At 43.2% G+C, this 13,331-nt stretch overlaps 1 protein-coding gene across 1 annotated transcript in view; it reads right to left on the reverse strand.

Moving 5' to 3' along the window:
- LTK (leukocyte receptor tyrosine kinase) overlaps positions 1-13,331 on the reverse strand; it is a 101,738-nt gene that overhangs the window by 10,221 nt on the left and 78,186 nt on the right. The window contains exons 15-23 of the mRNA XM_068397354.1: positions 11,537-11,668; positions 10,858-11,014; positions 8,362-8,544; positions 7,725-7,823; positions 7,075-7,227; positions 6,226-6,336; positions 5,384-5,570; positions 4,432-4,522; positions 1,925-1,989 (exon numbers count right to left, since the gene is read on the reverse strand). Of these exons, the coding sequence (XP_068253455.1) occupies positions 1,925-1,989; positions 4,432-4,522; positions 5,384-5,570; positions 6,226-6,336; positions 7,075-7,227; positions 7,725-7,823; positions 8,362-8,544; positions 10,858-11,014; positions 11,537-11,668 (1,178 nt within the window). The remainder of the gene's footprint in view (positions 1-1,924; positions 1,990-4,431; positions 4,523-5,383; positions 5,571-6,225; positions 6,337-7,074; positions 7,228-7,724; positions 7,824-8,361; positions 8,545-10,857; positions 11,015-11,536; positions 11,669-13,331) is intronic.

Consider the following 13,331-nt stretch of genomic DNA (forward strand, 5'->3'; position numbering starts at 1 on the left):
TCTTTAAAAAAACATACATCAGTGTTACCTCCTGTTCAGCTGCTAAAGCTCTTGCAGACTTTAGGAAGTGGCCCTGTGTCATGAGATTCATGCTTTAATAGCAGAAAAACAGCATCTAGGTATGAGCTGGGCCAGACAATGAGAAGAGGAACTTCATGTTGCACAAATCGAAAGTGCATAAATTCTGATCACTTACTATCAACTGTGACTATACTATTATTTCAAAGTCACACTTGACTATACTATTGATTTAAGGTTATAGATTTGGGTTAATGAAGTAAATTCCAAGACTGGAATACTTGTACAGGTGGTAATAGGAGTAGCTGTCTGTTACCTTTTCCAGGCAGGTTTTATAGATCTCATAGTTCACTGGCAGAAGGTCATGCAGATGAGAGCTTATAAAGGTTCTGTCAAGCTTGCAAAGACATCAAAAGCCAGAATACATCTAAGAGAAGTGGGAGAAGGGCTGTGTTTCATCCGTGCAAGCTACATACATAGAACCATATTCACTACCTTATCCCTACAGAGGTTTCAGAGTGTCTCACTCAGCTATTTTTGTGCAAAGAAAGGGTAAAAGCCCAGAACCTTCACTGCAAAAAGCGCTTACTTACAGCAAACAGTTCTACAGACAGAAAAAGCAAAAAGGCTACACATACGCTTAGCTACTGACTGAAAGCCACAATGGGAAAAGCTTTTCACACTTTCTCCTTCTTCCGCTGCCAAACCTGCTCTTATAAAAACTCTTACTTCTTTTGCAAGAGATAATATAGTTTAAGCCCTAGCATCCAAGCCTAAAAACTTACCTCCCTGGCACACAGCCTGTGTTGTACCACCTTGGTGCTGGTCTTGCAGAGGCTGAACTTCTGAGTCACTGCACAGGTGGCTCTAATCTTTAGCTTTCCTATTGCTTTCCATTTCATCATCAAAAATTTGTTTTAGCAAGGGCTTCAGGACATGATTTATACTTTGTAAAAGGGCAATGGGATTCTTTGAAAAGGAAATCATTGCAAACACAGAACATGTTTGTACAAAAATGTTGTACCTTCTTACTCCTCTGAATATGACCAGCAGAACCAACCAGCAGAAATTTTTGTTGAGATGTTGTACTGGTTTGGGGTGGGATAGAGTTAATTTTCTTCACAGTAGCTTATATGGTGCTATGTTTTGGATGTGTGATCAAAACAGTATTGATAACACATTGATATTTTAGCTCTTGCTGAGCAGTGCCTAAACAGTGTTAAGGCTTCTCACCCCACCCCGCCAGCAAGTGGGCTTCTCCCCACCACCCCACCAGCTTCTCACCCCACCGTCCCCTCCCAGCTTCTTGTCCCCTCCCACAAGAAGCTGGGAGGGGACACAGATTGGACAGCTGACCCCAACCAGTCAAAGGGATATCACATACTATATGGCATCATGCTCAGCAATAAAAGCTGGAGGAAGAAGGAGGAAGGGGGTGGGTCATTCGAAGTTTGGCATTTGTCTTCACAAGTAACTGTTATGCATGATGGAGCCCTGCTTTCCTGGAGATGGCTGAACACCTGCCTGCCGATGGGAAGCAGTGAATTAATTCTTTACATTGCTTTGCTTGCGCATGCAGCTTTTGCTTTACCTGTTACGCTGGTTTTATCTCAACCTATGAGTTTTCTTGCCCTTCTGATTCTCTTTCCCATCCCACTGCTGTATGGGGCTGAGTTGCTTACTTGGCATTAAACCACAACAGATGTGCAACAAAAGAACCTCAGTTACCTTGTTTGAGATGAACAAGTAGCTGAAACCAGTAACCCATATGCTACTAAAATGTCATCTGGTGAAAAATAAGGCTGGATTTTTTTTCTGAACCCAAGCAAGTGGATAAATAATTCTTATTACCTGCATTACTCTTTTTCCCCTTGCCCACCATCAGTATAAAAACCTTAAACTATACCTGATAATCAATGCTTCCATCAGGAAATCCATCTCATCCTGCTCAGAGCAGACTTCCGGCAGGGTCTGTTGAGAGGTAAAGACAGTGAGGACCATCCCACCAAAGAATTGAGAACATTTAGGTGACCACCAAAGGAAAAAGAAAAAAAAAAAAGAATGAGCATGTAACATGTGAATGACTTCAGGAACCTATGAGGAGGGACTCCTCTTTTCAGTGCCCAGTTCACTGGACTGCACGTGACCCACTTCGTAGTTAAAGTTAGAACAGGAACCTGGTGACATACTTGGAGATTTTCTGTGTGCATTTAACTAAATGCAGTGCTCTGGAGCAAAATAGCTTCAGGTACACATCAAGAAAGGCATTAGGTGAGGAATTACAGATCTAGTAAGCACTTTAAAATGACAGGTGTTAATTTATTCTCCCTTTTCTATATGTCCACATTGCAGCACATGCCTCCATGTCATATGACACATACAGCCACATGATTTAAATAATTGTGTCACGTGGTCTTACAGCTTTCTCTCCTGCCAGAAGATTTGGACAGCATCTGCCACTGGTAAACAGGAACTGAGAGCGAAGGCAGCAGTACCAAGCAGCGCCTGCTACTGTGCCCACTGTCTTAACATTACGGGATGGTTTGGCCACAGCTGTGTGTAGTGCCAAACTGCACACAGAGAGAGGTGGGTTGTTTACTGCTCAGTGTGGTGAGGCTGGCATGGAAACAGTTCTTGTCATAAATAGTGTGGGCTAGAGAAGACAGGGTTGAATTTTGCTGCCTGAAATAAGTGATTGCTTCACACAGGACAGTGCAGATGACCTATTAAATTGGTGGAATGCCCACAAACAATAAGTTTGCAACAATATATTGCAAATATATTTTTTAATTTATTCCCAGTCTGCACCTGCTTCTTCTGCAAAGTCAGATCAGGACTGATACACTCCATCATGAAGCAAGGTGAGCATGGTCAGAGCTTGGGCCCCATGGATACCCTACCAGTTTCCAGCTGGGGAGAAGAATAGCCTTTTGGTGATGTTCAGGGTGTCACTTTACAGGGAACTGGGTGAACAAGTGGGCAGGTGGGCAGACAGGGCCCTAACAAGTAGCCATCACTGCTGAGACTTTCAAAACTGGGGACATCCTCACTGGGTTATCACAACTGAACAACATCCCAACCTACTTCTGTTGGCCACAGTGCTGTGGTGCTTCCTCCAGTTGGAACAGTGAGACTGGGCTGGGCAGTGACAACTGCTTGCTAGTATCTGTTCTGGGTTTTCATGCACATTTGTTCAGTGGCACAGGGAAGTTCATAACAAAATGCCATAATGCATGATCCGTTCACGTTTGGTTTTTTTTAAGGAGGGTTTTGAAAGACAGGATGAATAACAACAAAACTTCTTTTATTAACAAAGGCTACGTTTTGAGCTGAACTCACAGAAGTAGATTTGGTTCTCTGAGTCACGAGCTTATAAAAGAACAAAAGCAGGCTATGAGCATCCTGAACTTCAGGGCTGAGTAACTGGCAAATCCTGAGGCAACAGCAGTAATTTCACAGAAAACCAGCCTGTTATCTCTTGCTATCAATGACATGGAAATTACATGATATCACAATATATATTCAGAGCAGCATATTTAACACTGTGCAATAATAAGAGACTACCTGAAAGTTTCAGGTATGGTAGACAAACACTACTCTCAGTATAAAGAAAATGTAACTGAGAAACAATACAATTTTTTAAATATCGTAATGGCATGTGAAAAACTTAGGAGAAAGCACTCAAAACCACTGAAATGCAGAAGTAGTAATATATATATTATAATATATATATAACTAACAATGTTTACTGTTTGGTGTCACATAAGTGTTTCATAATAATATTTTCCAGGGCTTTCTTTTCTTGATACAAGATTTAGAAATACCCTTCTAGTCTGCAATGTCCCAAAAATGTCTGTTTGTTGCTATTTTTTTCCCCTTAAGTTTCTTTTTTTCTTGACTACTCAGATAAATTGTTGTGGCAGAAAAGCCATTGTGGCAGATTCTCTGCGGGTGTGAACTGATGGTTCTGTGTTGATTTCAAAGGAGCTATATTTATTTATGTTCATAGAGAATTTGTTATTTTATTTTAACTAATCATATTATGCAGTCTCCAGGTGACTAATTCACACAACTACCCATCTGAGGGCACTGATTCTCTCTCTCCTGAGCAACGGGAATGGAGCTTACAAAATTTGCCCTTTTTAGATACTCCTCTTAGTTAGATCACAACTTACAGCCATTAAGTATGCAACAAACAAGACAGATGTTTTACTTTCAACATGCTGCTAGTGCCATACAGCTGAAAAATCAAAGTTTATAATTCCCAGATGCAACAATGTGTGGAAACCTGCATCACACACCTGCATATGTCATTATGCATGTGATGAATGTGAATATCCAACTGGAACAGTAATGAGATAATATGGCTTTTATGGGCAATTATTGTTGTGTAAAAAATTTGTGAGTACTGACCTTGATAGCCACTTGAAGAGGGTTGGGATCCCCTGCAATGCCTACCACGGTTCCCTCATAAACCTCACCAAATGCACCATGTCCTAGTGCCCTGGAACAAAAAAAAGAGAGAGATGTTACTATGCCCCTGGATCCAGCGTTGGCCAAGCTCTTCTCTTCATCCAGTCCAAGAATAGGAATAGAACCTGCTGTAAGAGATGGAATCAACAACAGAGTTTTGTTTTAATCTCAAAGCTTCTGAAAATAACTTCTCAGTATTTTCTGCCACTGTCACTAAAGCAGGGAGGTTGGATCCTTAATGCTTCTGAACACATAAAGCAGCCTGTTCAGTCCTAGGGCACTATCACCAAGTATGGCAATAGCAAGGCAAGAAAGAACTGGAGAGCAACAGAATAAGGTAGCTGCAAGCTGATGTCTTCAGGAGATGGTGTAAGACAGCACATAAGAATGATCAAGTTTTTCCTTCTAAAGTTTACATAACTTTGGTCAATATAATCTGGATGGTGTGGAGCTAAAGAGCAATGTAGCATATGTTTCCTTGCAATGGGAAATTTCCTTGTCACAGGAAATGCTGAAAAAGAAATACTGCTATAGATTTGGAAGGAAGTTACTGCCAGGTGGCAAGTGTAATCCAGGACATCATATAAAAACACAGACATGAAATACCCTATGCTGTGTTTGGGAACATGGAACAGGAGACTCATGAACTTATACTTCTGCTTGAGAATTTTATGGAATCAGAATATCTTAGAGAACATAATAAGTGTCACATCTATCATATTTTGGCTGGCTTGGACTAGGTGCTTTCCAGTTAGTCAGACAGGTGGCCCTTCTTTTCTTGTCCTGGACACTTGATGATGAGTAAAACAAGCATGAGAGCCCTACTTCTGCCTTTGCTTCAGTCTGCCTTTCCTCTCCTATGCCAGAGAGCAACCCCTGCAGCAAGCCTTACTGAAGCAGAGAGATGTTCTTCCGTGGGATTTCCTTCAGCTCGCTCAGAGTGGCAGCCTTCCCTGCAAAGCAGTAGTTGGGGTTGTAATCTGTCATGATGGCTGATGTGCGGATTTTGCTCAGTTTGTATTCTGGGCTCCACAGTCGTGCTCTGGCTCCTTCCAGCTGCTGCTTCTTAAGGTGATAAACTGCAGGTGGGGAGGCAAATAAAAATGCACAAACAAGATCAACACCTGGAGAGAAAAGATAATGCTGGCCACACAGAACAGAAATAAACCAACTCCATAATTATAAATGCTCAAGAAGCATCTTTAGCTCACCAGTATCACATTCTTCTCCATACTCTGTACTGATTTAATACTGGATATGCAAACAGTCTTATTCCTGCAGTCCTAATCACCTGGGAGCAACTTAGGTTTCCTCTGCTGCTTTGTACATTGGCTGAGGAAAGGGTGCTCCACAAGACATCTTGCTGGCGTCGAGTCCCAGAAAGCATACCATCTCCCTGAATGAATTATATGTTTAATTACAGACTGTGACTTCAGCCTATATAGCAGTGGCTGCTAAAGAAACACCTGCTAAGAGGGCTTTCCAAGCTCTTTTCTCTGTGGCAAATACCAGCACAGAGCAGTCCTTACCCTTTGGGACTATGCTTGTGCCTAACTGTGGGGTGGTGATGTTTTCTATCACTTCTTTCTCCCTGTCCCTCTGATCCACTTGGGAGACCACAACACTTTGGCTACAAGTATTAAAAGTAGTGGCATGTGGTTGGGTGGTCTCCTTTTCTCTAATTTAATTAGGAAAAGCCAAGTTAAAGGGTGATAAGGAGTAAGTGTTTCTTACTGATAGATAGGCTGCCACAAGTGAGGATCATTCCAAGCACCACAATCACAGCCACCACAGCTAGGAGGAGTGGGAGAGGCAGGTGTCCCTCTGGGATAGGACCCTGGGGCACTGGAAAAAGAAAAAAAAAAGTGCATTAATCAGAAAGCAACCAGAGCTGCTCTAAAGCATCCCTCTGAGGGTTGCTCCTATTTCAGAAAACAATACAGAGATCATGGCTAGACCATCTTGCAGAAATTACAGCAAATCCCTCTACAGCCCTGGAGGTTGAAAAAATACCTAAATAATTCTAAAAACATTGTGAAGATAGAAAACTAACTGATAAAACACAGATTTCCATTTTTTTTATAAATGGGTAACATCCGTGCTCACAAATTGAAACTCTCTACAGCCTTGATGCTTTGGAGTTCCAAGAGACTGTGTCAGGAAATAACAGTGAATACCAGGCATCCGCTGAACAGGCACAGTGGGAAACTGCTGTGGAATGATGTAATTTGCGGCTTAAATAACTCAGCAGTAGGTGGCATGTTATACCGGAGAGGTATTTACACTTAACTCTCTGATACACTGTGCCCATTCAGGAAATTTACACTATGTCTCTTTACAGATATTTTACCTTCTACCTAATCCAAACCTGAATGTTGGAGATGGTGACAGAGATGCAGCTCATCATGTAAGGAAAGGACATCAGGAATTGTCAGTCCTGTGTTTGACTGACATTTCTCATAACACTGTGTTCACTGGAGCCACTAGCCGTAACTTGGGGAGTTGACCATCAAAAAAGCCAGGAGGAGAGATGATACAAAGAACACAGATGTTATCCAATGAGGATGAAACTTCACATCTTACCAGTGCAGGTGACGTTGTCATTGGCTAGCACAGCCCCCATCTCACATTGGCAGACTGGCAGGTTGGTGTCAGGGTCCCGCTTACAGTTGTCCGAGTGGCAGTGGCTGCAGTTAAGATAGATCTGAACCTCCACCTCACCGTGACTCTCCATGGCTGATCAAGGAATCAGACACAACAGGTGGGCTTACTTCGGTGTTACCCATCTTGTTCCAGTAAGGAAAAAAAAACCCAAAACCCAGCAGGCACCTACAACTTCTCTCCTCTGCAGGAAAGCAGATAATCCAACACAGTGTGGACACATCAGAAAGCTGATGGGGGCCAGGAGAGAAGAAGGTATTGGGTCCCTCAAGCAAACAGAGAGGTCCTGAAGTGAATTGACCTGGAAGTGTCTAGGACTGAGAATGTGCAGTTGAACCTGATGACTGGTGTCTCTCCTGCCTTAGAGATTGAGAGGAAAAAGGTCCCAGAGCACTATAGAAATATTTAAAGAAACTACCACAGCTAAAGATTTGACCTGCAGAGTGAAATATGCCTGAATGAAATGCATAAAAAACAAAGGCAGGAGGAGAGGGAGCAGGAAAGAGGAAATAGAGAGGAAGAAGGAAAAAGAAGAAAGAAAAGAACTAAGAGGAATAAGCAGTATATTGTACCTGCCAGGGGATGCAAGAAGAGCTCTCCAATGGGGTTCACAAAAGAGATGCCATCCTGCCCACCAGCCGTGATATCATCATTATCAGAGGCATGCCCCCCTGGGGAAAGAAGAGTATGGCTAGCTGATCAGTGCTGCATGCTGCAAAAAATGCGATGCCTCTGGAGTGTTGCATTCATTCCTGGCTCTTATCACCTGGTGTCACTCTGCACCCTTCAGTGATATTAATACGTATAATGTCCTTGATGGATAAATGCTCGCTTGACCCAGCCAGTACCAAGGTTAGTGAAGTGCCTTATTCCAATATAGGTTTCTCAGTTCAGCAAGGTAAAAATATATCTGCTTTAAACAGAAAAAAGAAATGGAACATTTTCCCGGGGCAACTTGGGAATGAATGAAGGGGTGATTCAGCACACCTTCCAACTACTAAATCATGCAGGAATACTTCTATAACCTTGATTTCCTCAATTAAAGAGAGATGGTGGAGAGTATGGAGGGCTTCATACTGTTCAGATTGAAGTATCTGTGAATCACCTTCTGCAGCAGTGTACTTCTACACTAAGAGCTCTAGCCCTTAACTACAGGTACTCTGAAGGGTACAAAATTAGATATGATGTCTATTCCACCAGCAGACTTACCTCTGTAGCCTCCACCTCCTCCACCAGAAGTACAAGCTCCTCCTCCCCCACCAAAGCCACCGGAGGTGGCCCACTGGAGCTTGGCTAGTGCTTGGGGACAAGCTTGACCCCCTTCTCCACCTTCCAGAAGGGACTTCCCAGCCTGAGGAAGCAGACTTTCATCTTGCCAGCCACCACCTCCACCTTCAGTCAGAGAGTGAGAAAATGAAACAAGAACAGGTGAGGGAAGCACAAGCAGAGGAAAGTAGGCAAGATACTGTAGAGATACAGAGATTGGCCCTTATTAATTTCTTAAGAGCCTGCATTCAATTTAACTTGTTCTTTAATGTTAACAGAATATACAGACAAGCTCCTTGTTGCCATGGATATCTACATCTACATCCACAAAATGGATATCTAATGCACAACCTGTGGTATGTGCTGCATAACCAGCACCTCAGCACCAATTTCTAGTGGCATTAGGGAAATAAGGAGCCCACCACTCCCCTTCGGGATAACTGGTTAAGGCTTTCAGCCATGTGAGATGCTGAGTTCCCCAGGGAAATAAAAATAAAATGGATTTCCTCATCTCCCTCTAGTGGCATCTCTATAAGGCTATTACAGCAGGAGATGGAGAACTACTGGATTTTTTTGTCTCTTGGGAATGGATTCTAAGCACAGCTGTTGCAAGATTGTAAATAAGTTTCCATTTCTGGAAAAGTCCCATAATATAATTGTTGTTGTTAGGGCTTCAGGGGAGTAACAGGGAAAAAGTCTTCTCTTCAAAGACCATTGTCACAGTGTGAAGGAGTGGGCTCCATCCCCCAAACATCATTTTCACTGAGTCGTTTCATAGAAGAGATGAGTCCTCCTATGGAATAACCTCTACTGGAGCACTCACAGAATCACAGAATGTTAGGGATTGGAAGGGACCTCGAAAGATCATCTAGTCCAATCCCCCTGACGGAGCAGGATTACCTAGATCATATCACACAGGAACGCGTCCAGGCGGGTTTTGAATGTCTCCAGAGAAGGAGATTCCACAACCTCTCTGGGCAGCCTGTTCCAGTGATCAGTCACCCTCACTGTAAAGAAGTTTTTCCTCATATTTATATGGAACCTCCTGTGTTCCAGCTTGCACCCGTTGCCCCTTGTCCTGTCAATGGATGTCACTGAGAAGAGCCTGGCTCCATCCTCATGACACTTGCCCTTTACATATTTATAAACACTAATGAGGTCACCCCCCAGTCTCCTCCAAGCTAAAGAGACCCAGCTCCCTCAGCCTCTCCTCATAAGGGAGATGTTCCACCCCCTTAATCATCTTCGTGGCTCTGCTCTGAACTTTCTCTAGCAGTTCCCTGTCCTTGAACCAAGGGGCCCAGAACTGGACACAATATTCCAGATGCGGCCTCACCAGGGCAGAGTAGAGGGGGAGGAGAACCTCTCTTGACCTACTAACCACACCCCTTCTAATACACCCCAGGATGCCATTGGCCTTCTTGGCCACAAGGGCACATTGCTGGCTCATGGTCATCCTGCTGTCCACTAGGACCCCAGGTCCCTTTCCCCTCCGCTGCTCTCCAACAGGTCTGTCCCCAACTTATACAGGTACATGGGGTTGTTCTTGCCCAGATGCAGGACTCTACACTTGCCCTTGTTATATTCCATTAAATTTCTCCCCACCCAACTCTCCAGCCTGTCTAGGTCTCTCTGAATGGCAGCACAGCCTTCTGATGTGTCAGCCACTCCTCACAGTTTTGTGTCATCAGCGAACTTGCTGACAGTGCACTCTATTCCCTCATCCAAGTTGTTAATGAATATATTGAACAGTACTGGTCCCAGTACCGACCCTTGAGGGACTCCACTAGATACAGGCCTCCAACTAGACTCTGTCCCATTGACCAACACTCTCTGGCTTCTTTCCTTCAGCCAGTTCACAATCCACCTCACTACCCGATCATCCAGACCACACTTCCTCAGTTTAGCTGCGAGGATGCTGTGGGAGACTGTGTCAAACTCTTTACTGAAATCGAGATAGACCACATCCACTGCTTTACCATCATCTGTCCACCGGGTTATGTCCTCATAAAAGGCTATCAAGTTGGTTAAGCATGACTTCCCCTTGGTGAAGCCATGTTGACTGCCCCTAAAGATCCTCTTATCCTTGATGCGCCTAGAGACAGCACCAAGGACAAGTTGTTCCATTATCTTTCCAGGGATGGAGGTGAGGCTGCCTGGTCTATAGTTACCCAGGTCCTCCTTCTTGCCCTTTTTGAAGACCGGAGTGATATTTGCTTTCCTCCAGTCCTCAGGCTCATCACCTGTCCTATGCATTTTCTTTTATCTGGTGACACATCATATAAGATGACATCCGTTACAGACTATTAGCATATTTCTAACAACTACTGCCACAGAAAAATTCCAAAAGATCAAAAAGAAGCCCCTCACTTCATGCTTACAGGACAATGTGTGGATTCGGCTATCTGATTCAGAGCGTGTGTGGTTTTAGTGTCTCACCTGCTGCCCCAGTCCTTCCACTGACTCCAGGTACTGCAGTGCTGTTCTCAAATTGCTCCAGGGGTATGTCATCCAGGGAGCTGTCCTGAGCCTTCAGGTAGGCTTTTCCTCCTCCTCCTGCTGCGATGAGCAAAGGTTCGAAAATCCCATCCTTCTGCTGGAAAACCCCCCATCAAACATGAGAAAAACTTAACATCCCTTCATATGTGAACTCACATAAACTCATCAAAATGCATGAAAGCATCCCAAAGAAGAGTGGCCCAAGGCCGGGGCAATGCTACTGGTTGTTTCCTAAGTTCATTACAAAAATGTGTTACATTGTGTTCCTGTTTACAAAAGTAACTGTTTAACTGAACACCAAGGTTTGGGGATTTTTTTTTTTTAGGACTGCTGCCAGTATTAAAGTAGGATCCGGGTGTGATTCCCAGGCCTGAGTTGTCAAGAACTGAGGAACCAGTTCAGCTAGCTTAGTGACAGTGACAAGTATGATCAAGGATATGGAAAGAGATAAAGAATTTAAATTTAAAAGACATAAAGACAAAGAGAGAGAGAAGGAAAGAGAGGACAGAGAGACTCCTTTTATCACCTTTTTTTAGAGTATCATATGCCATGACTGACAGTGAAAGCTAGTTGCTCTGCTGGACACTTCTCAGGCAGGGTGCAAGGAGGAAATACTTACTCTAAAGATGTAGGTTGCTCCTCCTCCACCCCCCCCTCCACCAGCCCAGTCCTTCAGATCCCCTTTTTTTTTGTAATCTTCTTCAATGAGAGATGACTCCCCTAAGCAGATCTTCTGGATTTCAGGATTGCCCTGAAGGGAGACAAGAGATGCACTCAGATATCAAAGTCCAACTCTTGAGAGTTGTCTGTATATCTCAGTATAATAATATTGTATTGTTGGTGGTGTATATCAGACATATATAAATCATTATATATATTATCTTTGTGGAAAGTGAACTCTTCTACAAGGATCAACAGCTGAGGGGTAGATCTCTCTGTTACCCCTTATTTGCAAACTCACATTACACATGCAAGTGAAAATAGAAATGCTCACAAAAAAACCCCAAAGCAACACACCAATAACTCATTATTGATATCACATAATTAATATTTTGCATATTTAGAACTTCTTATACCCAAGAACATTAAAATGTGTTGAGTTATGGATAAATTCTCAGAACTTCCTTACTGCTGTATTTATTAGGTATTTCTCAAGGTCGTAAGTGAATAAAGCAGACAGAGGTAATCTGCACATGGTTAAGTGCCCTACTGACACCTCTTGGAAGAGAAATCTGTAGTCCCAGCTTCCGGCTCCTGCCAAATACTAGAGAACACTGAAAAGGCTGAAAAAGTAAAGATTGTTTGGCCATCTTAGATTTTTTTCCTTTTTTTGGTCACACTGAGTTCCATGAGTTTCAGTGACACTATAAATCTGCCCAGCTTCACTCAGATGATGAAGTCTGAATGATTTCAGCAACTGCTGTGTTGTCTCAGTGCAGGTGAAATCCCTACTTGCGTGGGCCATGTCACCTATCTAGGCCAGAAGTGTGGCAACAGTTTTACTGCCTGTGTCCTCTCATTGAAAGAGGACAAAAGATGACAGTGTAGATGAGGACCAGGGCAAAGTAACTGGTGTAAATCTAAGGAGAGAGAATGAAGGTTTGGAGCTGCAGAACTTCTTCGGAGAAAGGAAAACAAACATTAGTTACCCAACATATAGATTCATCAGGATTTCCAAAGCCAAAGAATGTTGGGCTTTGGAAGTGGGAAAAATGAATGGGAACTTTCCAATGGTGTCTGCCAAAGGGAGCTAGTTAGTGCTGGGTTATACTTTGCGATTTGGAGAACAAGTCACGAAATGCAAAGGAATAATGGACAACTTTGTGGATTATGACCTAAGCCTAGAGAGTGCACTGAAGAGGGAACTGCAGACATACAAATGTATATTTTGTTTAGATAGACCCAATTCTTGTACTATCTAAAGTGAAGAAAGGCTGGTTTTAGAATCTGTTGCAGTATCTGGGTAAGGCATCATATGCTCTGGGCAAGGTATATGGCAACTTTGAATGCCCACAGAATAGTAGATGCATCCCAAAACTCATCAGTCTGCCTGTGGGGAAGAGAGAAAACAGCTTTGTTCTTGGGCAGGGGCTGACAGATCACATTTCTGGAAAGAGGCAATACCAAAGAATTCATGCTGAAAAGAGGCCACTTTTGAGTCTAAGTGAGAAAAGGACTTTCAAATCATTGGGTCTAGCATTAGAGGACACATATATAAGCATTCACGTCATCAATTTCTGTTTCTCAAGAGCGGGGCTTTTTGTCGTTACAAATGCCTAATCCAAGGGCCACTGTAGTTAGTGGGAAGATTCCCATTGGTTTTGATAGGCTTTGGATTCAGATCTCTGAGCTTAGGGAGTATCTAACACAGTGCAACCACAACGCTGCTGGATGCTTCCATAAATAATAGTAAA

The sequence above is a fragment of the Nyctibius grandis genome, chromosome 4 (genome assembly GCF_013368605.1).
Source record: "Nyctibius grandis isolate bNycGra1 chromosome 4, bNycGra1.pri, whole genome shotgun sequence".
Taxonomy (NCBI): Eukaryota; Metazoa; Chordata; class Aves; order Nyctibiiformes; family Nyctibiidae; genus Nyctibius; species Nyctibius grandis.